Source organism: Mytilus galloprovincialis, chromosome 1, assembly GCF_965363235.1.
Source record: "Mytilus galloprovincialis chromosome 1, xbMytGall1.hap1.1, whole genome shotgun sequence".
In the NCBI taxonomy this organism is placed as follows: Eukaryota; Metazoa; Mollusca; class Bivalvia; order Mytilida; family Mytilidae; genus Mytilus; species Mytilus galloprovincialis.
In genome coordinates, this window is record NC_134838.1 from 62497931 (window position 1) to 62519084 (window position 21154).

General features: G+C 31.5%; 2 protein-coding genes across 3 annotated transcripts in view; one reads left to right on the forward strand and one right to left on the reverse strand.

The window, feature by feature from the left end:
• LOC143080684 (general transcription factor 3C polypeptide 1-like) overlaps positions 1-21154 on the forward strand; it is a 264959-nt gene that overhangs the window by 224775 nt on the left and 19030 nt on the right. The gene's annotated exons all lie outside the window — the stretch shown is intronic.
• LOC143080679 (uncharacterized) lies at positions 15062-18244 on the reverse strand. The gene is made up of 2 exons (XM_076256658.1): positions 18192-18244; positions 15062-16231 (listed from the first exon to the last, which is right to left on the reverse strand). The coding sequence occupies exon 2, from the start codon at positions 16211-16213 to the stop codon at positions 15227-15229; it is 987 nt and encodes a 328-aa protein (XP_076112773.1). The 5' UTR covers positions 16214-16231; positions 18192-18244; the 3' UTR covers positions 15062-15226.

Below are 21154 nucleotides of genomic sequence, written 5' to 3' on the forward strand. Positions count from 1 at the left end.
AAAAAAGATACGATATTTCACAAATTTGTATGTACACAAAAACAAACAATACTTGCAAACCTCTGCAAAGAAAATAAGAAAAAAACCTAGTTGGTTTGGTTACTTTAGAAATAGAAGCTTAAATGAAACCATGATAAATTGTAATGGCAGAAATCAGTGAATTATCTGAAATGAAATGATTTAATTAAGTCATTTAGATGTAGTTTAAACAGAAATCTACTGAAAATAAGATATAAACCTAGAAAAGAAAAAGCTAAGTTTCTCTTATTACTAGGTAATAGTATGTTTTCTGAAGTAAAGCTTATTGAGTTGTCAAGATTATGTCCCCTAAAGGAATTACAGTGGTCACTCGTGGTCTATCATCAGTCAGATCAATATGGGATGTATGGTTTTAAATATCTCTTTGTCTTCTCTAATCAAAAGGAAGAGTTTTTATATCACCGAGGTTTCTGACTTTACGGCTTTTGTTGTGGTCATCAATAGTTGAACTTTTGTATTGACATTGCTCATTTTTTCCTGTTTTGCCATTCTAAATAATTAAAGATGATTTACTAATATGCTTTTTTATTTTATCTTTCCCTACCTCTATTAAAACTGAATAATTAGACAGAATTAATTAATGAAAAAACTGGATTTAGACACTGCAAATTGAGCAACTTGTTTTGTTTTTTTGAAAAATATTCTAACATATATTATATATCACAAGTAATAACAAGTATCAATTGGTAGAACATTGTTGAAAAAAGTAGTTTTCAAATTTTGATAGTTATCAAAGGTACCAGGATTATAATTTAATACGCCTGACGCGTGTTTCGTCTTCATAAGACTCATCAATGACACTCAAATCAAAATATTTGTAAAGCCAAACAAGTACAAAGTTGAAGAGCATTGAGGTCCCAAAATTCCAAAAAGTTTGCCAAATACGGCTAAGTTAATCTATATCTGGCATAAGAAAATCCTTAGTTTTTCAAAAAATTCAAAGTTTTGTAACAGAAAATTTATAAAAATGATCACATAATTGATATACATGTCACAGATCACAGCAGTCAAGTATAAAAAACAAACATTAATTTTCTAAATTTCTGTTATCAATACAATTAAGAATAGATTGATTTTTTTTTTAAATATTTGTAAGAAATTGTAATCAGCAAACTAATTTTTTTAGCAACTTTAAATAAGGATGAAAAAAGCACAGCATATTCAAGAAGTTGAGCCTTTATATAAATTCTTAGATAATGAAATACTGAAAAATAGGACTTTTTTACCAGATATATCATGCCTGAATTAAATTCTGAGGTATGGAAGCTTTTTAAAAAGATTAACTCTTTGTAGTTGATTATTACAAGGTTTTAAGTATCAAGCAAGTTTTATTTTTTAAATGCTAAGTAACGTAACAACTGTACCTCTAATTCATAATATATTCATAGCCTGAGTGCAACCAGCATTATATTTTGAACAAATAGTTTTCAACTGTTTAAAAATGTTGAATTTGGAGTGATGAATAATTTAATTTTTGAAAATTATCATGTAAAGTATTTTTACTAATGTATGCCAGTATTATTGAACATTAAATAAAATTTTATAGAATTTGCACATTAAGTTTTTAATTCACTTCAGAAAGAAATAAGGACAGGGCATAACTAATCTGAATAAAATATGTTTCTTGAATAATTTATTTCTAATTTTAAAATTGTGTAGAGAATGTGTTCAGTGTCTTTGTATGAGCTTCATATCAACTAATAAAGATCAGTTAATATCTGAGAGCAACCATTGTACAGAAAACATGTTTTACAAATCAAATTTTCTGAAATGAATTTAAAAGTTTGTTGTGACATTAACATTATTTTTTACGGTTCTAAATGTTGGCATGATTAGTAATGCTTAGTATTTAAATCATGTTATACCAGTTGCTCTAATAGTAGCAATATAAGAATCTTTTTTTTTTTAAATTTTTTTGGCTACTGAAACGATATTATGGCTAACTTAAACCTTCTGTTAGCTTGTATTAAATAAAAACTAATTTGAACATATTGTTTTGTAACTGAACATTTCTGTACAATTGTGTTTTTGTCATACTGTCTGTAGTGTCTGGTAGAGATAGTGGTTCATATGTTCTGTTTCATGGTTTGACATTCCCTTCATCTATTCTTTTTTTCTTTTTGAATGGAAAATTTAAGTCTTACTCAAATTCTGTATAAAGGGGGATAATATATTTTGTTTTGTTTTGTTTTGATCTTAATAATGATGATTGTTTCAGTGATAGATATTTGAGAGTTGTCATGCTGCAAATTTATGTTTGCTGATATTTTGAACAAGTGTGGTTTTTCTTTGCACAACATCACATGTATTTTCATGTTTTTATTACATTGTTTGTGCTATAAATGTAAAATATTGAGAGTGACCAAGGAAGTATTAATAAAACTTGTAATCGGACAAAATTAAACAAAGTGTCATAAAACCCTATTTAACTATGTCCATTAAAAGTTTCTTAATATTTTCAGGGTTTGGTGAAAGCAGTTGAATATGGCTTGTGCTTGCAGGAATAGAATTTAGACGAGACTTTTGAATTTATCTATTCATGGAATTTAAATGTTGAAATCTACCATGATGAAAGACTATGAGGACTTCACAACCAATGATGTGTGGAATTACACAACCAATTCTAGTGAAAATCATAGCCATCTTTATTTTAGTGATTATACACCACCTGATGGTGGGGAAGACTATGAAGGTAGTTACCAGCGAAAACTAATAACATACTATGTGTCAGGTATCTGTGGAATGACCATTTGCTGCTTAGGAATTGTGGGAAATGTTATGTCTGTGATAATATTAACAAGACGGGTAATGAGATCTTCAACTTATTCGTATCTTAATGCCTTAGCTCTAAGTGATACACTTTTTCTTCTGTTAACAATGCTGTTAGCAAGGCGAGATACAAAAGAACCAGTTCAAGGTGATGTTAATAATTTTCCGGATTCCTTTTATGCCCATACCTTTCCGTTTGTTCATGCTGCATGCCTAACATTTCAAGTGACTTCAATATGGCTGACTCTAGCATTTACTGTTGATCGTTACATCATGATATGTCATCCGTTCAAAGCCGAAAGGTGGTGTAGCATAAAACGTGCCAGATGGGTGATATTAGGGCTTGTGCTAGCAGGAATAGCATTTAATTTTATCAGATTCTTTGAGTACAAGTATGAAAAAATAAAGTACGTTGATATGGGAGGAATATCAGACTTCAATATGTCAGCAAATTTCACAAAAGCCCAACAAGATCAAATGATGAATAGTATAAATTACAAAGAGGCTTACGTAAATTCTTTCACAGAACTCGGAAACAATCCACTTTTTCATAAAATTGTACATATATGGTTTTATTTAACGTGTGTTGCAGGAATTCCTTTTATCGCTTTATTTGTATTAAATACATTTCTCATTATTGCTGTACATAACTCCAGAAAGAAAGGCAAATTGATAAATGCCAAGGAAAAACGTAGAAATGACACCACAGTTATGTTAATTGGTGTGATAGTTATTTTTTTGATTTGTGAAGGTCCTGCTTTAATATCACGTATGATTTATGCCTTACATTTTGAGAATATAAAATCCATATCGTACATCAAATTCAGTGAAATCTCAAACTTATTAGTCACTTTGAATTCTGCTATAAATATTGTGCCATATTATTTTTTTGGTAAAAAATTCCGTCAACAATTCTGGCGAGTCTTCTGTTCATGTGTTCTTACTAAAGAGGAGATTAGAAAAATTACTCGTAGTCTGAGCGTGTCTATGGATAGACGTTTCAGTGGAGCCAATGGACATGGAGGACATGAAATGAATAACATTGCAGTATACCATCAGCAACAACAGCTGAATCAACAACAACAACAAAAAGAGGAAAACAAGGTGTATAAAAATAGCATTGCTGTACCGTTGATATTAAACATTGAACAAAGAACTTCTATAGATAACCAAAACTCATTTTTTCCAGCTCATGAAAATGAATGTCTAGAAGATCTTTCACCCACAAATAATACTGAATTAACAACTGAACAGAAAAAAATACTCGTGAATTTAGAGGCAAATGGGAATTGTGAGATTACTGTTGAATCCCCATGCTCTGATTGCCAAAATAATGTCATATTGTAATCCTGTCATTGTAAAATCTTATTGTCCACGTTTGTTTTATTTTGTTGTAATTTTATTGATTAAAGATATTGTTCAAAATAATCAATAAATGAAATTAAAAATTATCTTTTGGCAATTAGTTATTTAATTGGCAACATGCCTAATTTTTACAACTATGCTTTCTCTTAATATAGATTGCTCTAATGACAAAGCACAGAATTGTCATAAACCATGAAAAATTAGAACTTTTGTAAAATGACTTATAAGTCAATGCTGATTTTATAACTCTACCAATTTACTTTAAATTCAGAATTAAATAGATATAGGAAGAAGTGGTATGAGTGCTAATGAGATAACTCTCCCTCCAAGTCACACCTTATAAAAGTTAACCATTATTATAGGTCAAGGTACAGTCTGCAAGCAAGCTATAAAGGGCCCCAAAAAATACATTCATTTATTAACAGAAATGTTCAACAACCTAATATTATTTTGAGATTCAAAAATAAGTAGAGAAAAAGATTGCTATTGATGTAGTAAAAAAAATGAAGAAAAAAAATGAGTTAAATATATTGTTATATGTCTGATTGTATTTCTAAAAATCAAATATGGCAATTATTTTTTAAAATTCAGTATTTGGTATATTGTAGGGACCAGAAGAAGCCCACCTTTTGGGAATTTTCTCACTGTGTTGAATACCAATTAGTGACCTTTGGCTGTTTTCTGCTCTGGATGGGCTGTTGTCTCTTTGACACATTCCCAATTCCCATGCTCTATTCTTTATAGTCAAATTCTTGCTAGTAAAGTAGTCATGATATCAGATTTCATGGGGTAGGTGGAAGGAATTTGATGCAAATTTCCAGTCAAGAAAATGTGCTTCACACTTGGATATATTCTCTATTTCCATCACAAAAGTATTATAATTCAATTAAACAGAGTAAGTAGCACATGAAAACTGATTCATTCATTCTCAAAGAAACAATTTACTAAGTAATCTTCTTAAAAAAATATTTCCATTAAAAGCCTATTTCCATTAAAAGCCTTTGAACATAGTCTTAGAATTTTAAATGTGAGCCATAATAATTCCAGAGGCGGATTTAGAGGGTTTTTCAGGGGCCCAGGCCCCCTGTTTTTTGGGAAAAAATGGTTGATTATATTATATAGGGAACCACTGAAGCATGACAGGAGCTGGCCCCCTCTTAGGCAGTCAAAAAAGAGCCCCACTTATGAAAATTTCTGGATCCACCACTTAATTCAACCTTTAAATTATAAAACAAAATAAAAAAAGGTGACACCAAAGATTATAGTCATATCATTGACCCATCTCAGAGAAACAACAGAGCAAAATTTACACTGCACTAGTAAATACCCAATGTTGCATTAGACAAGGTTTATGTCACCTGACAGTATCAAAACTGGTTGTAGGAACATTTTTAAATATAGCTTGTTGCTTGCACTTTAGGTTTACATGTATCAATATTCTAGTAATAGTTCCTCACTTCAGTAATCATTGATGGTCACCTGGAAAACTGTCAGTCACAGTTTAGGAGCTTCAAAAGATGTTTGCTCCATCTTGTTTTTGAATTTTTGCCAGATATTCAGAATCCTCTGGTTTATATATCCATGAATTGCTGTTGAAAAAATTTTCCAGCTTACCCATACTTTCTTTTCATAATTTTATTACATAAAGTCTAAAAAGCCATATTTGAAAATCCTATCAAATCCTTTTATTTTTATACGCCCGTCGTCTTTTAGACGGGGCGTATTATGGTATACCGTTGTCCGTCCATCTGTCCGTCCGTCCGTCCGTCCGTCGTCCACACTTCGGACAATAACTCAAAAACACTTTCACCAATTTCCATGAAACTTAAGTGAATTGTTTATATCTATTGACGTAAGCTCCCTTTCGTTTTTTTTTAATTTCAACTTTTAAGTTTTGGATTTATGGGGCTTAATTCATAAAAAAGGGGGGATTTTCAACACTTCGGACAATAACTCAAAAAGGCTTTCACCAATGTCCATGAAACTTTGGTGAATTGTTTATATCTATTGATGTAAGCTCCCTTTCAATTTTTATAAATTTCAGATTTTAAGTTTTGGATTTATGGGGCTTTATTCATAAAAAAAGGGGGATTTTCAACACTTCGGACAATAACTCAAAAAGGCTTTCACCAATGTCCATGAAACTTTGGTGAATTGTTTATATCTATTGATGTAAGCTCCCTTTCAATTTTTATAAATTTCAGATTTTAAGTTTTGGATTTATGGGGCTTTATTCATAAAAAAAAGGGTGATTTTCAACACTTCGGACAATAACTCAAAAAGGCTTTCACCAATGTCCATGAAACTTTGGTGAATTGTTTATATCTATTGATGTAAGCTCCCTTTTAATTTTTATAAATTTCAGATTTTAAGTTTTGGATTTATGGGGCTTTATTCATAAAAAAAGGGGGATTTTCAACACTTCGGACAATAACTCAAAAAGGCTTTCACCAATGTCCATGAAACTTTGGTGAATTGTTTATATCTATTGATGTAAGCTCCCTTTCAATTTTTATAAATTTCAGATTTTACATTTCCGTGTTATGAATTTTTATGCTTAAAAAAGGGGGGATTTTCGAATTTTGGGACAATAACTAACACTTTCACAAAATTTTATGCAACTTTGATAAATTGTTTATATCTATTGACATAAGCTCCCTTTTCATTTTTATAAATTTTAGATTTTACGTTTTCTTAAGTAATGAATTTTTATACCTAAAAAAGGGGGATTTTATGAAACTTTGGTGAATATATTAATGTAACATCTCTTTTGATTTGTATATATATTTCTAGTTGATCATATAAATTCATTTAAAGCATAAAAGACAAGTTAAAAGAGCAACGGGCGTATCATGCGCTAAAGCGCAGCCCTTTATTTTATACGCCCGTCAAAATTTTGACGGGATGTATTATGGTATACAAATTCCGGTGTCCGTCCGTCTGTCTGTCCGGAGTAAACATGTTGCACCGTAACTTGAGAAGGGCTTATCCAAATTTCATGAAACTTAATATAGTTGTTTCTTATAATGGTCAAATGATCTGTATACTTTTTGGTGAAAATAAGATTTAAACTTTTTGAGTTACGGCACTTTGTAACTAAAACAGGGGTATGTTTTTTTTCACATGTCGCACCGTATCTCAAAAACCATTCTTGATTATTGCTTAAAACTTTACACACTTCTTAAGTTATATTAATCTTAATATCTGTATACTTTTTGGTGATGATTCAAAATTTCATTTTTGAGTTATTGAGTATTTCGTAGAAAAGTGGGACGTTTTTTTTACATGTCACGCTGTATCTCAAAAACGATGTATGATTATTGCTTAAAACTTTACACACTTCTTTGTTATATTAATCCTAAGATCTGTATACTTTTTGGTGATGATTCAAAATTTCATTTTTGAGTTATTTAGTATTTTGTAAAAAAGGGGGAGGGTTTTTTTTACATTTCGTGCCGTATCTCAAAAACGATTTATGAATATTGCTTGAAACTTTACACACTTCTTTGTTATATTAATCTAAAGATCTAGATACTTTTTGGTTTGATTCAAAATTTTATTTTAGTGATATTTAGTTTTTTGTAAAAAAAAAAAAAAACAGGGTGTCTCAAAAACAATAAATGGTTATTGCTTAAAATTTTTTCGGGAACTATTTATGATTATTGCATAAAACTTCCACATAAGACATCGGGCGTATCATGTGCTCATGGCCAGCTGTTTATTTCATATTTAAAGAAAAAGGGTTCCAATGACAAAAATATGAAAATTCTAGAGAGAATTATTTACTGCTAAATTTTCAATGGCTGATATCTCGAAAACAAGCACATAGACCCTTCATTTTTTTTGCGTTTTTCGTTCCTTGATTTTGTACTTCCAATTTATAACAGTCTTTTATTATTGTTGTTATTTTAAAGCAGTTGAGAACATCCTTACAGAGAACTAAGGACAATGATTTAATCAACTCAAGGTCATTATCAACAATGAGTAAAATCCAAACCAATTACAGTAAGTTATAAAGCACAACACAAGCAAATGATTGAGAAAACAAAGTACCAGTAAATTTAAAAGTGTTGTAAAACCAAGGGACAAGAAAAAATATAGGATTAAGCAGGGTTTTAAATACTCAGTTTTTTTCTGCAAGGATAGACATATTTTGGAACCAGAAAGATGTGTTGGTTAAAACCGGTTGTTGGAATATTCAGGTGTCGTATAAGGTAGCTTATTGCTATATATCGATATTTTCCTTATATCTTATATTACTGACTGATAATTCCCACACTCAGCACAATAGAGTGATATGAAAAATTAATGCTAAAAACTAAGGACTCGTGTGCCTGTTGTCAATGAAATTAACGTCTTCATAGGTAAAATAGCAATAAACAGATGATCATTGGGGGGGCCTTGTTGGCCGAGTGGTCAAAGTAGATCCTACTGTTATCACTAGCCAGTCAACACTGAGGTTGTGAGTTCGAAACCCTGCTCATGTGTGTGCACTCGACTCCAATCTTAATTGACTAGGATACCAGTTTTCCTATCAAAGGTTGGTGGTTTTCTACTGGCACTCCGTCTTCCTCTACGACAAAAAACTGGCTGCCATGAACTAGCCTAAATGTAGTGTTAAAGAGTGGCGTTAAAACACCAAAAATCAAATCAAATCAAATGATTATTGGTCATATCAACTCGATTGCTTTTCTCGCTTTCGCCATTCCAGCTCAATCAAACAAACAAACTTGTTGAGATAATCTATAATTACACTGTAATTCAAAAGAAAAAAATTGAGGACTTGATTTAAGCAAATAACATAAAGCCAACATTTTGTCAGGCCAATTTACTAATGCAACAACACCACCATATGCTCTTGACATCAGCCCAAGTTCTTGAAGAATTTTGCTGGGCTAAACCTTTGCCAGTGCTGTAACAGTAAATAAGAATAACTAACTAAATGGCAATAGACATAAAGTTAACTCCCTGTTTTCTAAGAGCACTTATGACAACCATAAGCTTATTATACTAACTGGAGCCAGTAGCCTTAATAGAATATTTCATAGCAGTTTTCAAAGAAAAGTTACAAATAAAGAGGGATAACTCTAATTTATTTATGAGAAGAGAGAACACAGTGATAATAGTTTGTTGGTATAAAAAACAACTTTCAGTGACCTAGACTACACAATGGAGTTCAGTTATTTTCAAGCCTGCAACATTTGTTTATTTGACCATTTATTTTATATCCCCTCCCTAGAGGCAGGAACTATGCTGGATTAGATCTTTCTGTCTGTCCCATGATTTTTGTGTTGCAGTTTTTCCTTTTGTTCTTGCGCACAATGGACATCTTTTTAAATTTTCATTGCAATTTTTTATTGAACTATTTTAAAATAAGATCATCCTGAAATAAAGTACCGGTATGAAGCTTTGTGAGATTATATTATACCCTGTGATGTTTTTTTTTTCACTTCCATTGCTCATCAACTTCCTGTTTGAACTTATCTATGGTAGATCGGGAGCCTAGCTTGGGTTGAAAAAAACACCATTTAAATTTGAGGTCACTTAATAAGGTCAGAGATGGAGGACTCAAGCAATTTATGTGAGAAATATTTTGATTTTCAGATATTTTATGAATGTCCATCTTTCAAGAAACATGAACTATCCTATCAAAAGTTCAAAGGTCAAGGTCACAGTGTCTATAAACAGAGAAAAATTTAGTTCCATAAGGTACATTTTCAGCTGTTCATACAAATGGCAGTAGGTTATGATATCTTTGTGATATTCATAGCTTAGTTACACCTTTCTTAAATGTGGGCAATATTTAGTTGTGTTGTAATAATTGTTCCTTCATAATTTTAAGTACATTGAACCTTGAACAAATTGTTTTGAAGTTTACAGCAGTTATATATTTTTGATCATTATTCATATGAGACCAGTTATGAATGATTTAAATAGTGGGTGTAGCTAATATCTTTTATCATGCACACATTGATGTTGACAGTTTTAAAGTCTTGTATATATTGTTGATGTCTTTCACTGATGCCATTGGGAGATCAGAATCATATTGGATAATAATTCATGGGATTAACATAAGCTTTTGTTTTGACATAAGATTTTATAATTTTTATTTAGATTATGTAAAAAAATCATCTTATATATAAGACAAGACAAATATACATACAAGTTACATTGCATCAATTGCAGTGAAAGACCTGTTTTTAGAAGATTTAACTTTGTTACAATGTAGATATATATTATGAGCTTGGTACATGTCTTTGTTTAAGGAAGTGCTAAATTATTCTTTGTTAAAACCAGTCTGATTTAAACCTCTCAAAATCTTAATCTGACAACAACAAGAAAAAAAAGTTAAGATTTTTTGTAATGTTAATTTCTCTCTTATTATGAGAAATAGGATAACTATATTTGGTATGTGCATTTGTACCTTGCAAGGTCCTCATGCCTGTCAGACAGTTTGATGAGCACCCTATGTTACATGCTTCCACACCCCTCAAAAATGTGATGTATATTTTCTTCAAATGACAGATTTCAGTGTTTTATAATGTTAATAAATAATAATCCCTTTCTTGGTAATAAAGTACATGAGACTGAGCCTATGCATTAAAACTATAACATTGCACTTAGCTATGTTATAATTATTATTATATGGAAATAATCTGGTGTTATCAATAAATAATGGATTAACATGAATGATAAATATTATATACTATCTGTTGAATAAACAAGCTAATATTGCTTCTGTCCGTTGTTGATTGCAGTTTGTACAAGGTGTAATTGATATTCTGGTCGTCCCCTTTAACAGGACCTACAGTGAATGTATTGTATTTATTGTTTTGTTACACCCATTTGTTCTCATCCTGAACTATTTGCCACTGGATATAAAGCAAACACCAACTAATTGAATAATTATGAATAAGGCATATAAGAAAGGTGAAGATCAGGTGACCATTATGTAAGATGGACTGAGAAATCATAACATCTTAAATTGTCCTTTTAGTTATGCTAATTCTTTTATTGTCAGTTGTGTTCTTGTGTTTCAAATGATAAAAAAACATGTGTAGTTTTTTCTGTTGCCCCACTCACTTTCCATAACCTATGGTAGCTTAACTGTATAAGTAATGTTTTCATCCTTCATTATAATGCCTGTAATATTTGTAGAAGGAGGTTTGTTATTGACAGTCAGCAAATTAGTTGAGCAGCTGTAGACTTGGAAATAAAAGCCCTTTACAATTTGTATGATTAGAAAAATACATATATATGAACATTAAAACGCAATTTCTTATTTCAAAATACCTTTTTATTATCTGTAAAAATATATGAACTGTAGAATACAGTATTTTACAGTTCATATATAATAAAATTGTGTTTTTCTTCTCCAAGATGTTTACAATAATAGTTGGATATTAAAAACAATTCAACTTCGGTTTAAGATCAATTAAATCACAATTTACATCCACATATTCTCAAAATAGTTTTTAATAACAGATGGGAAGAAATTTCAGAAATAACATTGTACTAGTTGACCTTGATATGTACTTCAAACCAAGGTTTAATCATGCTTTTTATAGGTTGTTAACAAGTTTTATTGCTAATCAATTCAGACTGATATGTTTACAGAATATTAAGGGTAACTTGACATCAGTTATATTTTGAAAATTAAAAGAAAATATTTATCTTGAGACATTGTGATTTGTTATCTTTAAACCCTATCCAGACAACTTGGTAATATATTTTTCTTATTAAGAGCAAATTACACATTTTATATATTTCCGTATACCCTAATTTAAAAATAATTTAATTAATAAAACTGTTCAAATTTTCTTGTTTCCCTTGACAAAGAGGAGGCAAAGTTTAATTTTGATTATTTTCACTTTTAGAGTTCAAGTGTTATGTACTCAGCACATCCCTGTTGTCATGAATAATCACTAATATGGTCATAACTATAAATAATCTGTTTCCAAAACGTTGAATTTTTATATGCCCGTCTAAGACGTGACGTATCATGGTATACCGTTGTCCATCTGTCCTCCACACTTCAGACAATTACTAAAAAACGCTTCCACCAACTTTTATGAAACTTTGTTGAATTGTTTATATCTATTGACAGATGCTCACTTTCAATTTTTATAAATTTCAGCTTTTACGTTTCTGTGTTATGAATTTTTATGCTTAAAAAAGGGGGGATTTTCTAGTTTTTGGACAATCACTCATAAACACTTTCACTAAATTTTATGAAACATTGGTGAATTGTTTATATCTGTTGATTTAAGCTACCTTTCAAAAATTAAAAGAAAATTAACAACTATAGGTCACTGTATGGCCTTCAACAATGAGCAAAGCCCATACCGCACAAGCAGCTATAAAAGACCCTGAAATGACAAATGTAAAACAACTTAGATGAGAAAACTAACAGCCTAATTAATGTACAAGAAAAAATCATTTAAAGCATAAAGACAAGATAAAGGGGCAACAGACGTATCATGCGCTATAAGCGCAGCTCTTTATTTAATATACTCAGGATTTTTTACCCCAGAATAGATGACCTTAGCTGTACTTGGCACAGCCTTAGAGAATTTTGGGTTCTCTCTACCCAATGCTATTCAACTTTCTACCTTATTTGGCCTGTTTCAATTTTCAAGGGGGGGTTCCAACTACAAGTCCCCTTTGAAATGCATTGATCGTCGCCAATGATTAGGCGTCTGTTGTCAACATCTTTTCTAGCAGATCATCTTCATAAACTTTCAAAATTCTTATCAGAAACTACTGAATGTATTTCAACCAAACTTTGGTGCATGATTCTTATGGTATCTAGTTAAATTTTCCTCATTGTTGAATGCTGTATGATGGACATAATTGCTCACCCACTACATTTTAACTTTGGACGCTAGTTGTCCAAAAGGCCATCACACAGCATATTCATATTTTTATTGAACTAAATCCTTATAAGGTTGATTGAATGGATACATTTGGTGAGTTCCCTCTCAATACTCCATTGTTTCAGAAATGTATTGATTTCCTAAATAACTAGGATTAAATGATGGAACTGTTTAAACAAAATTTCCCCATTTATCAATTTTGTGTAGAATTAGATTAGAGTCAGATAAAGTGACTATTTGGAATTGGAGAGTTAATTCCTGCCTGGAATTGTAATTGAAATCTATATGTTGTTCCTGTTGGATCATTTGTCATGGCCCTGTCATTGTAAAGCCTCTCGATTATTGTTATGTTATTATAACTTTCTACATACAAACTTGGCACAGTCAGAAATCCTATGTCAAGGATTTTGAATGTTTGAGTGATATAAAGTAGTAACTGTATCATAATTGCTGTAATATTGTATGGAATTCTATTTTATATCACACTATGAAAGAGGAAATTAGGTGGAGAATTTATCAATTAAAACAATTTTGATGATAGCTAGTTTTTGTTTTGATTCTGTCAAATGAAAAAAAGAAAACGGTGTGTATTATATGATAGAAATGCATTGTTAGGAAACTGTAACACCAGGAGTAAGTGTTCCAAATTCTGGATATGAAGTATGTTTCTTTGCAATTTTATATTTTTGTAGGGGGAATGACAGAGGCTCGACCACAGGTTCTGTGTGATTGGTGTTAACCCTATAACTCCTTTTGCTAATATGGAGGCAGATATACACATTATCTGACCATGATAGTGGTCATATACTGGCTGATTTAAAATTGTTGATAACAAAAAAAGTCTTTACAATCATTCATTATTCAGAGATATAAAAGAAAAAACCTTAGAAAATAAAGCAAAATCGATACATTGTTATTAAATCACATCTGTTCAATATGATGATAAAAGGTCATTAATGTAAAAAAATACTCATTATTGGTAGTCAGGCTGGAGGTAGACTAAGGTGTCAAATTAGGTAAGATATGTAACATAGATACAATCTAGTTCTTCTGTCCTCAAATGCTATTCAACTTTGTGATTTATTGCATCTTTTTAAAGATAAAATGTGCGTTTGGTGTAAAATAAAATAATCCTGATATAGGATGAGTTTATCTAAATGTTTTGATTTCTAAATTTCTTGCTCTTTTAACCCATATTTCAAAGCAAACATAAGTACATATGTACCTGGTAATTTTCATGTATGTAGGTTTTTATGCCCCACCTACGATAGTAGAGGGGCATTATGTTTTCTGGTCTGTGCGTCCGTCCGTCTGTCTGTTCGTCCGTCCGTCTGTTCGTTCGTCCGTCCGTCTGTCCCGCTTCAGGTTAAAGTTTTTGGTCAAGGTATTTTTTGATGAAGTTTAAGTCCAATCGACTTCAAACTTAGTACACATGTCCCCTATGATATGATCTTTCTAATTTTAATGCCAAATTAGAGTTTTTACCCCAATTTCACGGTCCACTGAACATGGAAAATGATAGTGCGAGTGGGGCATTCGTGTACTGAGGACACATTCTTGTTATCTATAGCAATTTATCTCAATCTTAAAAAAGGGAGGTTGTTTCTCTTTCATTGCATAAGTATAGCCTTCAAAAGCCAAAGGGGCAGCATTGAATAAAGAAAGACCTTCAACAGTGCCCAAGGTCATTGGATCTATGTGGATTCTAAATTAACTTTCTCCACTTATGAAAACTGGATGTGTACAGTATAGGTGAATTGCTACATTTTTAGTAAGGAGCACTCTATATCTCAGGATTTTCTCTAACAGTCGAGCAACTGCATGAAAAAAGCCTCTTTATAGATATGTATTTACTAATTGTGAAATGGAAATTAATTTCATGCAATATTACTCTGGAAATCTCTGAACTCTTGTAACTCATTTATTTCAAAATCTGGCACTTGTTGATGAATCAACTTACTGCATTTTCAACTTTAGAGTATTAATTCATTATCAAATAATCAGAACAGACATTTCTTTGTGCACAGTCTGAATATCTTTATTTCAAAATAACTAGGCTTGTTCACAATTATTTGCTCTATTTCTTGCATTTAAGTAGAATTAATTACAATGAATTAAAAATGTCTATCAATGAGTGATTCTGACGCCTTTACTTTTTTTTTACATCAAATTGTTTTTTAATCTTCAATTTCTGGTAGAACTCTGTACTCAAAATATTTGATCTCATGTTTGATTCGATGAAGAACCCATGGTCCATATCGCTCAGGCACATGCTCAGCATGACCTTTCTCATACTGAGACATAAAATTGATTCCAATATCACTGTTGTATGATGGTGACAAGAAGAAAGGCAAAGAATAACGGTCCACACCAATGTCCATCACACGATGTCGAGTGGCTTTTAAACGCCCACCCATCATTCTTGATAATGTGACTCCAATATTCATGATAAGAGTTTTAGGCCTTGGATGAACTGCTACCCATTGATCATCAGCGTTCTTAACTTCCAGTCCTTCAAATTCAAATATGTTAAGAAGGGTTAAAAAGTTAGAATCCATGTGGTCTGGAGTTGTTACAACTCTACCATCATCGATGATAGCATTTTCTGGTGGTTTTCCATCCCAGGGAGGATAATGCATTAGTCTTAGAGTTGACATTGGTTTGTCTGCAAAGAGGCCAGTAAATGCATCTTCGTCTATTCCAAGCCCTTTTGCACATAATTTAAGGATTTCCATGGCAGTATTGTGAAAAATCTCATACGATTCCTGCATGTGTTTTTTGAAGGGGAAGGATCCATCTTCTTCAGGCCATACTGATTTCTCATAGAACCAGTTTTTAGGGGAAACAGAAGTGTCACCTGGAGGCACATCTCGTGCACATTCAAAACCTTCCTTACGACTTGGTTCGCCCTCTACCACTGGAAAGTAACCACGATACAAGTTTTTGCTCTCTTTATTCCAAAAATTTCTCATCAGACTCTTTCTAGTTTCCCATGGCAATGCAAAAAACCACCTGCAGCATTTGTATAATATATCGAAATCCAGATCTGGTATATTTTCTATAAAGAGAAATCCAACATTCTCTAAGGCATGTACTATTTCCTTTGCCAGCTCATTACTGTGAGTTTTAATCTTTGAAAGATCTATTATTGGTAGTTCAGCCATCTTTAAATGGAATTAAATCTGAAATTATAGGAAGATGATTTTAGAACTTAATTTCTGTTGCTTGATATTATCAGATTTATTTATGTATAGCTTTTTTCCTGGTTCATTTATCAGAAGTTATATATGGACTGTATTACTCTCAGGATTATGTAACATGTTAGTATTGTCTCTGATAACACACAAAGGATGAATGATTTTATTGCATGGGTCTTAATTGTTCTTCCATTGAATTTGGTAATAAGTATATAGTATAATGATATATTAATAAGATAAACAGAGATTACAAACTGTGCATGAAATTTATTAGGGTTGACTTTCTTGTAATTGAGTTAATTATTGCCCATAAAATATTGTATTTTCATTGTACAATGAATGATTTTATTGCATGGGTCTTAATTGTTCTTCCATTGAATTTGGTAATAAGTATATAGTATAATGATATATTAATAAGATAAACAGAGATTACAAACTGTGCATGAAATTTATTAGGGTTGACTTTCTTGTAATTGAGTTAATTATTGCCCATAAAATATTGTATTTTCATTGTACCAGACCAAAAGACATACAAATAGGTCACAATTAGGGCAAAAATAAATTGTTAACTCCTTTACAGAAGTTTTTCCCTCTAATGTCAATTTTTATGCCCAACCTACGATAGTAGAGGGGCATTATGTTTTCTGGTCTGTCTGTCCGTCCGTCTGTCTGTTCGTCCGTCTGTCCCGCTTCAGGTTAAAGTTTGTGGTCAAGGTAGTTTTTGATGAAGTTGAAGTCCAATCAACTTGAAACTTAGTACACATGTTCCTTATGATATTATCTTTCTAATTTTAAAGCCAAATTAAACTTTTGACCCCAATTTTACGGTCCACTGAACATAGAAAATGAAAGTGCATGTTTCAGGTTAAAGTTTTTGGTCAAGGTAGTTTTTGATGAAGTTGAAGTCCAATCAACTTGAAACTTAGTACACATGTTCCCTATGATATTATCTTTCAAATTTGAATGCCTAATTATATTTTTTATCCAATTTCATGGTCCATTGAACATGGAAAATGATAGTGCAAGTGGGGCATCTGTGTACTTTGGTCACATTCTTGTTAATCATGTATTGCTGGAAACTATATGAGATAGCCTATAAAAAGGTCAGAAAAAATGTTAAGGTGGATCATAGGTATATACTTCCTCAGATAGAATTTTCTTATACTTGCCAAAATGAAGATTTTACTATGCTTTTTTCAAAAATATTATAAAAAGTAGTGGTCACTGTGCTATTTCTCAAACTACAAGTCTTGCAAAATTGCTCAAACTAACTTGTATAGATTGTTCATGAAAAAGCACATTTGCGTGCATAAAATTAAATCTATGACATAGAATTTTGAAATTAGATATGAGAAGATTGGTTTTATAATGTGCTTTAAGAAAATAAAAATAAAAAATGGTGTCATGGAACTTGTTTTCTTGCTACAAGTAAAAAAAAAAAATTCTATCATTCCAGTAAATTTTTCACTTAAAGAGTTATTTCCCCTTAAATAGGTAAGTTGGAAAATTGTTTATAAAAACACTAATATTTGGTATTTGTTTTAGCTTTTCAGATAAGGCAATAGATCACTTTTTTCTTTATACAAATAAAAAGTCTTTTAAACTATGTTAACAAGAAAAAAAAATCACTGAGTGAGGTAAAAATGGTTTTCAGTACCCTGATGTTCAGTGGTTGTCTTTTGTTGATTTGGTTCATAAGTGTATCTCATTTCTTTGTTTTGGTATAATAATTTGTTTTCCTGTTTGAATGGTTTTACACTATTCATTTTTTGTGGCCCTTTATAGCTTGCTGTTCCGTGTAAGCCAAGGCTCCATGCTGAAGACCATACTTTGACCTATAATGGTTTAATTTACAAATTGTGACTTGGATGGAGAGTTGTCTCATTGGCACTCATGCCACATCTTCTTATATCTATTTCATATGAAAATGTCTCAAAAAACTTACCTGGCAGATGGGTAGTGAAATATACATGTAATCTGTAACCTTGATTTTAACCCTGTTATATCATTTATTTACATTTATTTATTATTCTAATCAGAATAGATAAATTTCATATTGGCATACCTGTTAAGATATCATATGTGTGCAGTTATCACTTTCACCTCATGCAGGTCATTTTTAAATGAATTTAAATTTTATCGTCTGAAATGTTTAACATTTGTCCTTCAGGGGACTTAAAAATTACGGTATAGCTTTCTATAAGGTATGGGTTTTGCTCAATCTGGAAGACTGTACAGTGACCTATGGCTACAGAAGAGAATTTCTTAAAAAAGTCTTTATTTTTTTTTTTTTTTGCTTTAAGTAACAATTTTGAACTGACCAGTTTTTATTTGTTGAAGAAGCTGGAGTGACCTGAGAAAGCTACCATCGATAGGAAAACTGACAATCTTAGTCTATTAAAATTGAAGTTGTGCATCTGCATGAGCAGGGTTAGAACTCACAACCTCAGTGTTGACTGGCTAGTGATTACAGTTAGTAACAACCAAGAAATATCATTTTTTTTGTGGGGGATTTATGCATTATTTTAAAGTTGCCAAAGAAAGAATGCAGTCATGATACTGGTTGTATTTTATATGGAAATAAAATATGATATTGGGGTGCCTTGTGACTTTTGTCAGCCAATCAAAATTAGGGATGCTGTCACAGAATGATTTATGTAAAAAATTCTTTAAAAGTTTTACCCCTAAGTAGCTATGGTGATCGAGTGGGCTAGGGCACTGAACAGTTCAGGCAGTGTTGGCAAGATGTCACAGAAGCAAGGTTTTGAATCCTGTTGTGTCAACAAAACAAAAATTAGATTAGTATTGTATAATTATATTTATTATATATACACACCCATGTTTGTGAATAAGAAAGTTTGTTGAAGATATTTATGATCATCTGAGATGGGACCTTAGCTCTAAGCAACAGGTCAGGAGTACACAAAGTATATACTGAAATAATTGTCCTATTATGACCCTTAGTCAAGATTATTCTAATATTAGCATGAATCGTTCATTCCAACACATTGTTAATCAGACTCTGCAATAGACTTGTTGTTCAGAATACTATAAACAGCTACGTCAATTTCCTTTTCTCAACCATTTATTTGTATTTTATGTCTATGTCTTGTATTGTTATATGATATTTAGTCATCAGAAGAATACAATTTTATAATAATTTCCTGTACAGTTTTTCTAATGAAAACAGAATTTAGATTAAAAACAGAGGGAACATATGATGACTCTGTGCCTTAATTAGGAACTTGTATGAATAAATAGGAAAATAATGAAAAGGTTTATACTAATGTCCATATTATATCTAGGAATAGATGGTACTTAACTTATTTCTTTAATTTATCTTAAAAATTTGTTTTTATTAGGAATTGTAAACAGATATATCATGTTAAGGAGGGGTATTTGCGAAAAATACCAGTCGAGAGAATATTAATTTCACGAGCCGTAAGGCGAGAAAAATTCATTCTCTAGACTGGTATTTTTTTGCAAATATCCCTCAAGAACATGCTATATCTGTTTAATTAAACCGAATGTTAACCTTGATGATCGTGACGTACAAGCGTCCAGTCGGATAGAGTATTTTTTAGCAAATACCATGGCAGAGAGAGTAAAAAAGGCATATCCTTTTTGCATATACCCCGGCGGCGTTAAAAATGAACGATATTCATTTGATAACAGTAAATTGGTGAAAAATACACTGGCTATCAACCAATCAAAACCTAGGATTCTTACATAAGGTGTAATTATCATAAAAACCCTCAAAAAGGAAAAATTCCTATTGGTATTGATATACAAGAATGTGGACAATTAAGAGAGCAGCATAATTAAAATGGGGTATTGTGAATTTACACACTTAAAAAACAAAGGTTTATGGGCATTTTGCATGATTCATTGAAAATTGGCCTTATTTCTCCCCCCCCCCCCCCTTCTTATCTTGAAACTTGAATATTAGTAGAAAGAGGCTAACTATGAAAGACCTATACATGTATATGTCAACATGGCCCAAATTGTCAGTCAAATCCATATAGGAGATATTGTCCTTAAAAATATTGTTCATCATGGTTTAATTTAGGCCAAATTTTTAAAAGATAGAGAGAAGCTGTAGACCTTTAAGATGATCAGTAGTATAGAGTTGCCATTGTTGCACATACATGATTGAGATCCACAGTGCTGCTGCAGGTGAGCAACATAGGGTGTTCTTAATAAAAACCACTAGATAGGTTTTCCTGTCCTTTTCCATCTTTTATCATGATTCTTCCTATTTATAATTGATGCCAAACTGCTGAAAAAAAATCTTAGCCTTCAGTTTTTACACCGTTATTTCTGTAGCTTTGAAATACCATCTCTTTAACATTGCGTTCAATGACCGTCAAGGCTATTGTCTTTATATTAATTTTCTTTTATTTCATTTCATTCATTGATCATAACTATGAGGTTCATTTTATGAGTGAAATGATTTTATCCAGGAGGGTCACTCTGTGAATTATCTCATAAAAATAATACATTGGATCAATGACTCTGACAATTGAAAAAGTCATATTTAGTAAAAATAGATCTGATTAGTTCTTGAGTATCAGGGGCAGAAAACGATTTTAATTTTGATAAGCTTGAGCTAATTCATTTCATATGATTGCTTTCTTGAGAAGCTGAGGGATAGAGTCCATTATGTCCTTCAGAATTGACATATGCCAATTTGAAGCCAAATGTTCAGGGCAAAGTGTTACATAAACATGATAGTTTTCTCAACCAAAACCAATAAAAGTTTATAAATGGGCTCTTAGATGTATATATATTTGGTTTGTTAGAGAAATAATCTTTATTAAGTGGAATCTAAGAACTATAAATTAAACCAGTATCATTGATTTTAGACAAATTGGCCAATTATATGGTGCTGCTTACTGAGCTTGGAAT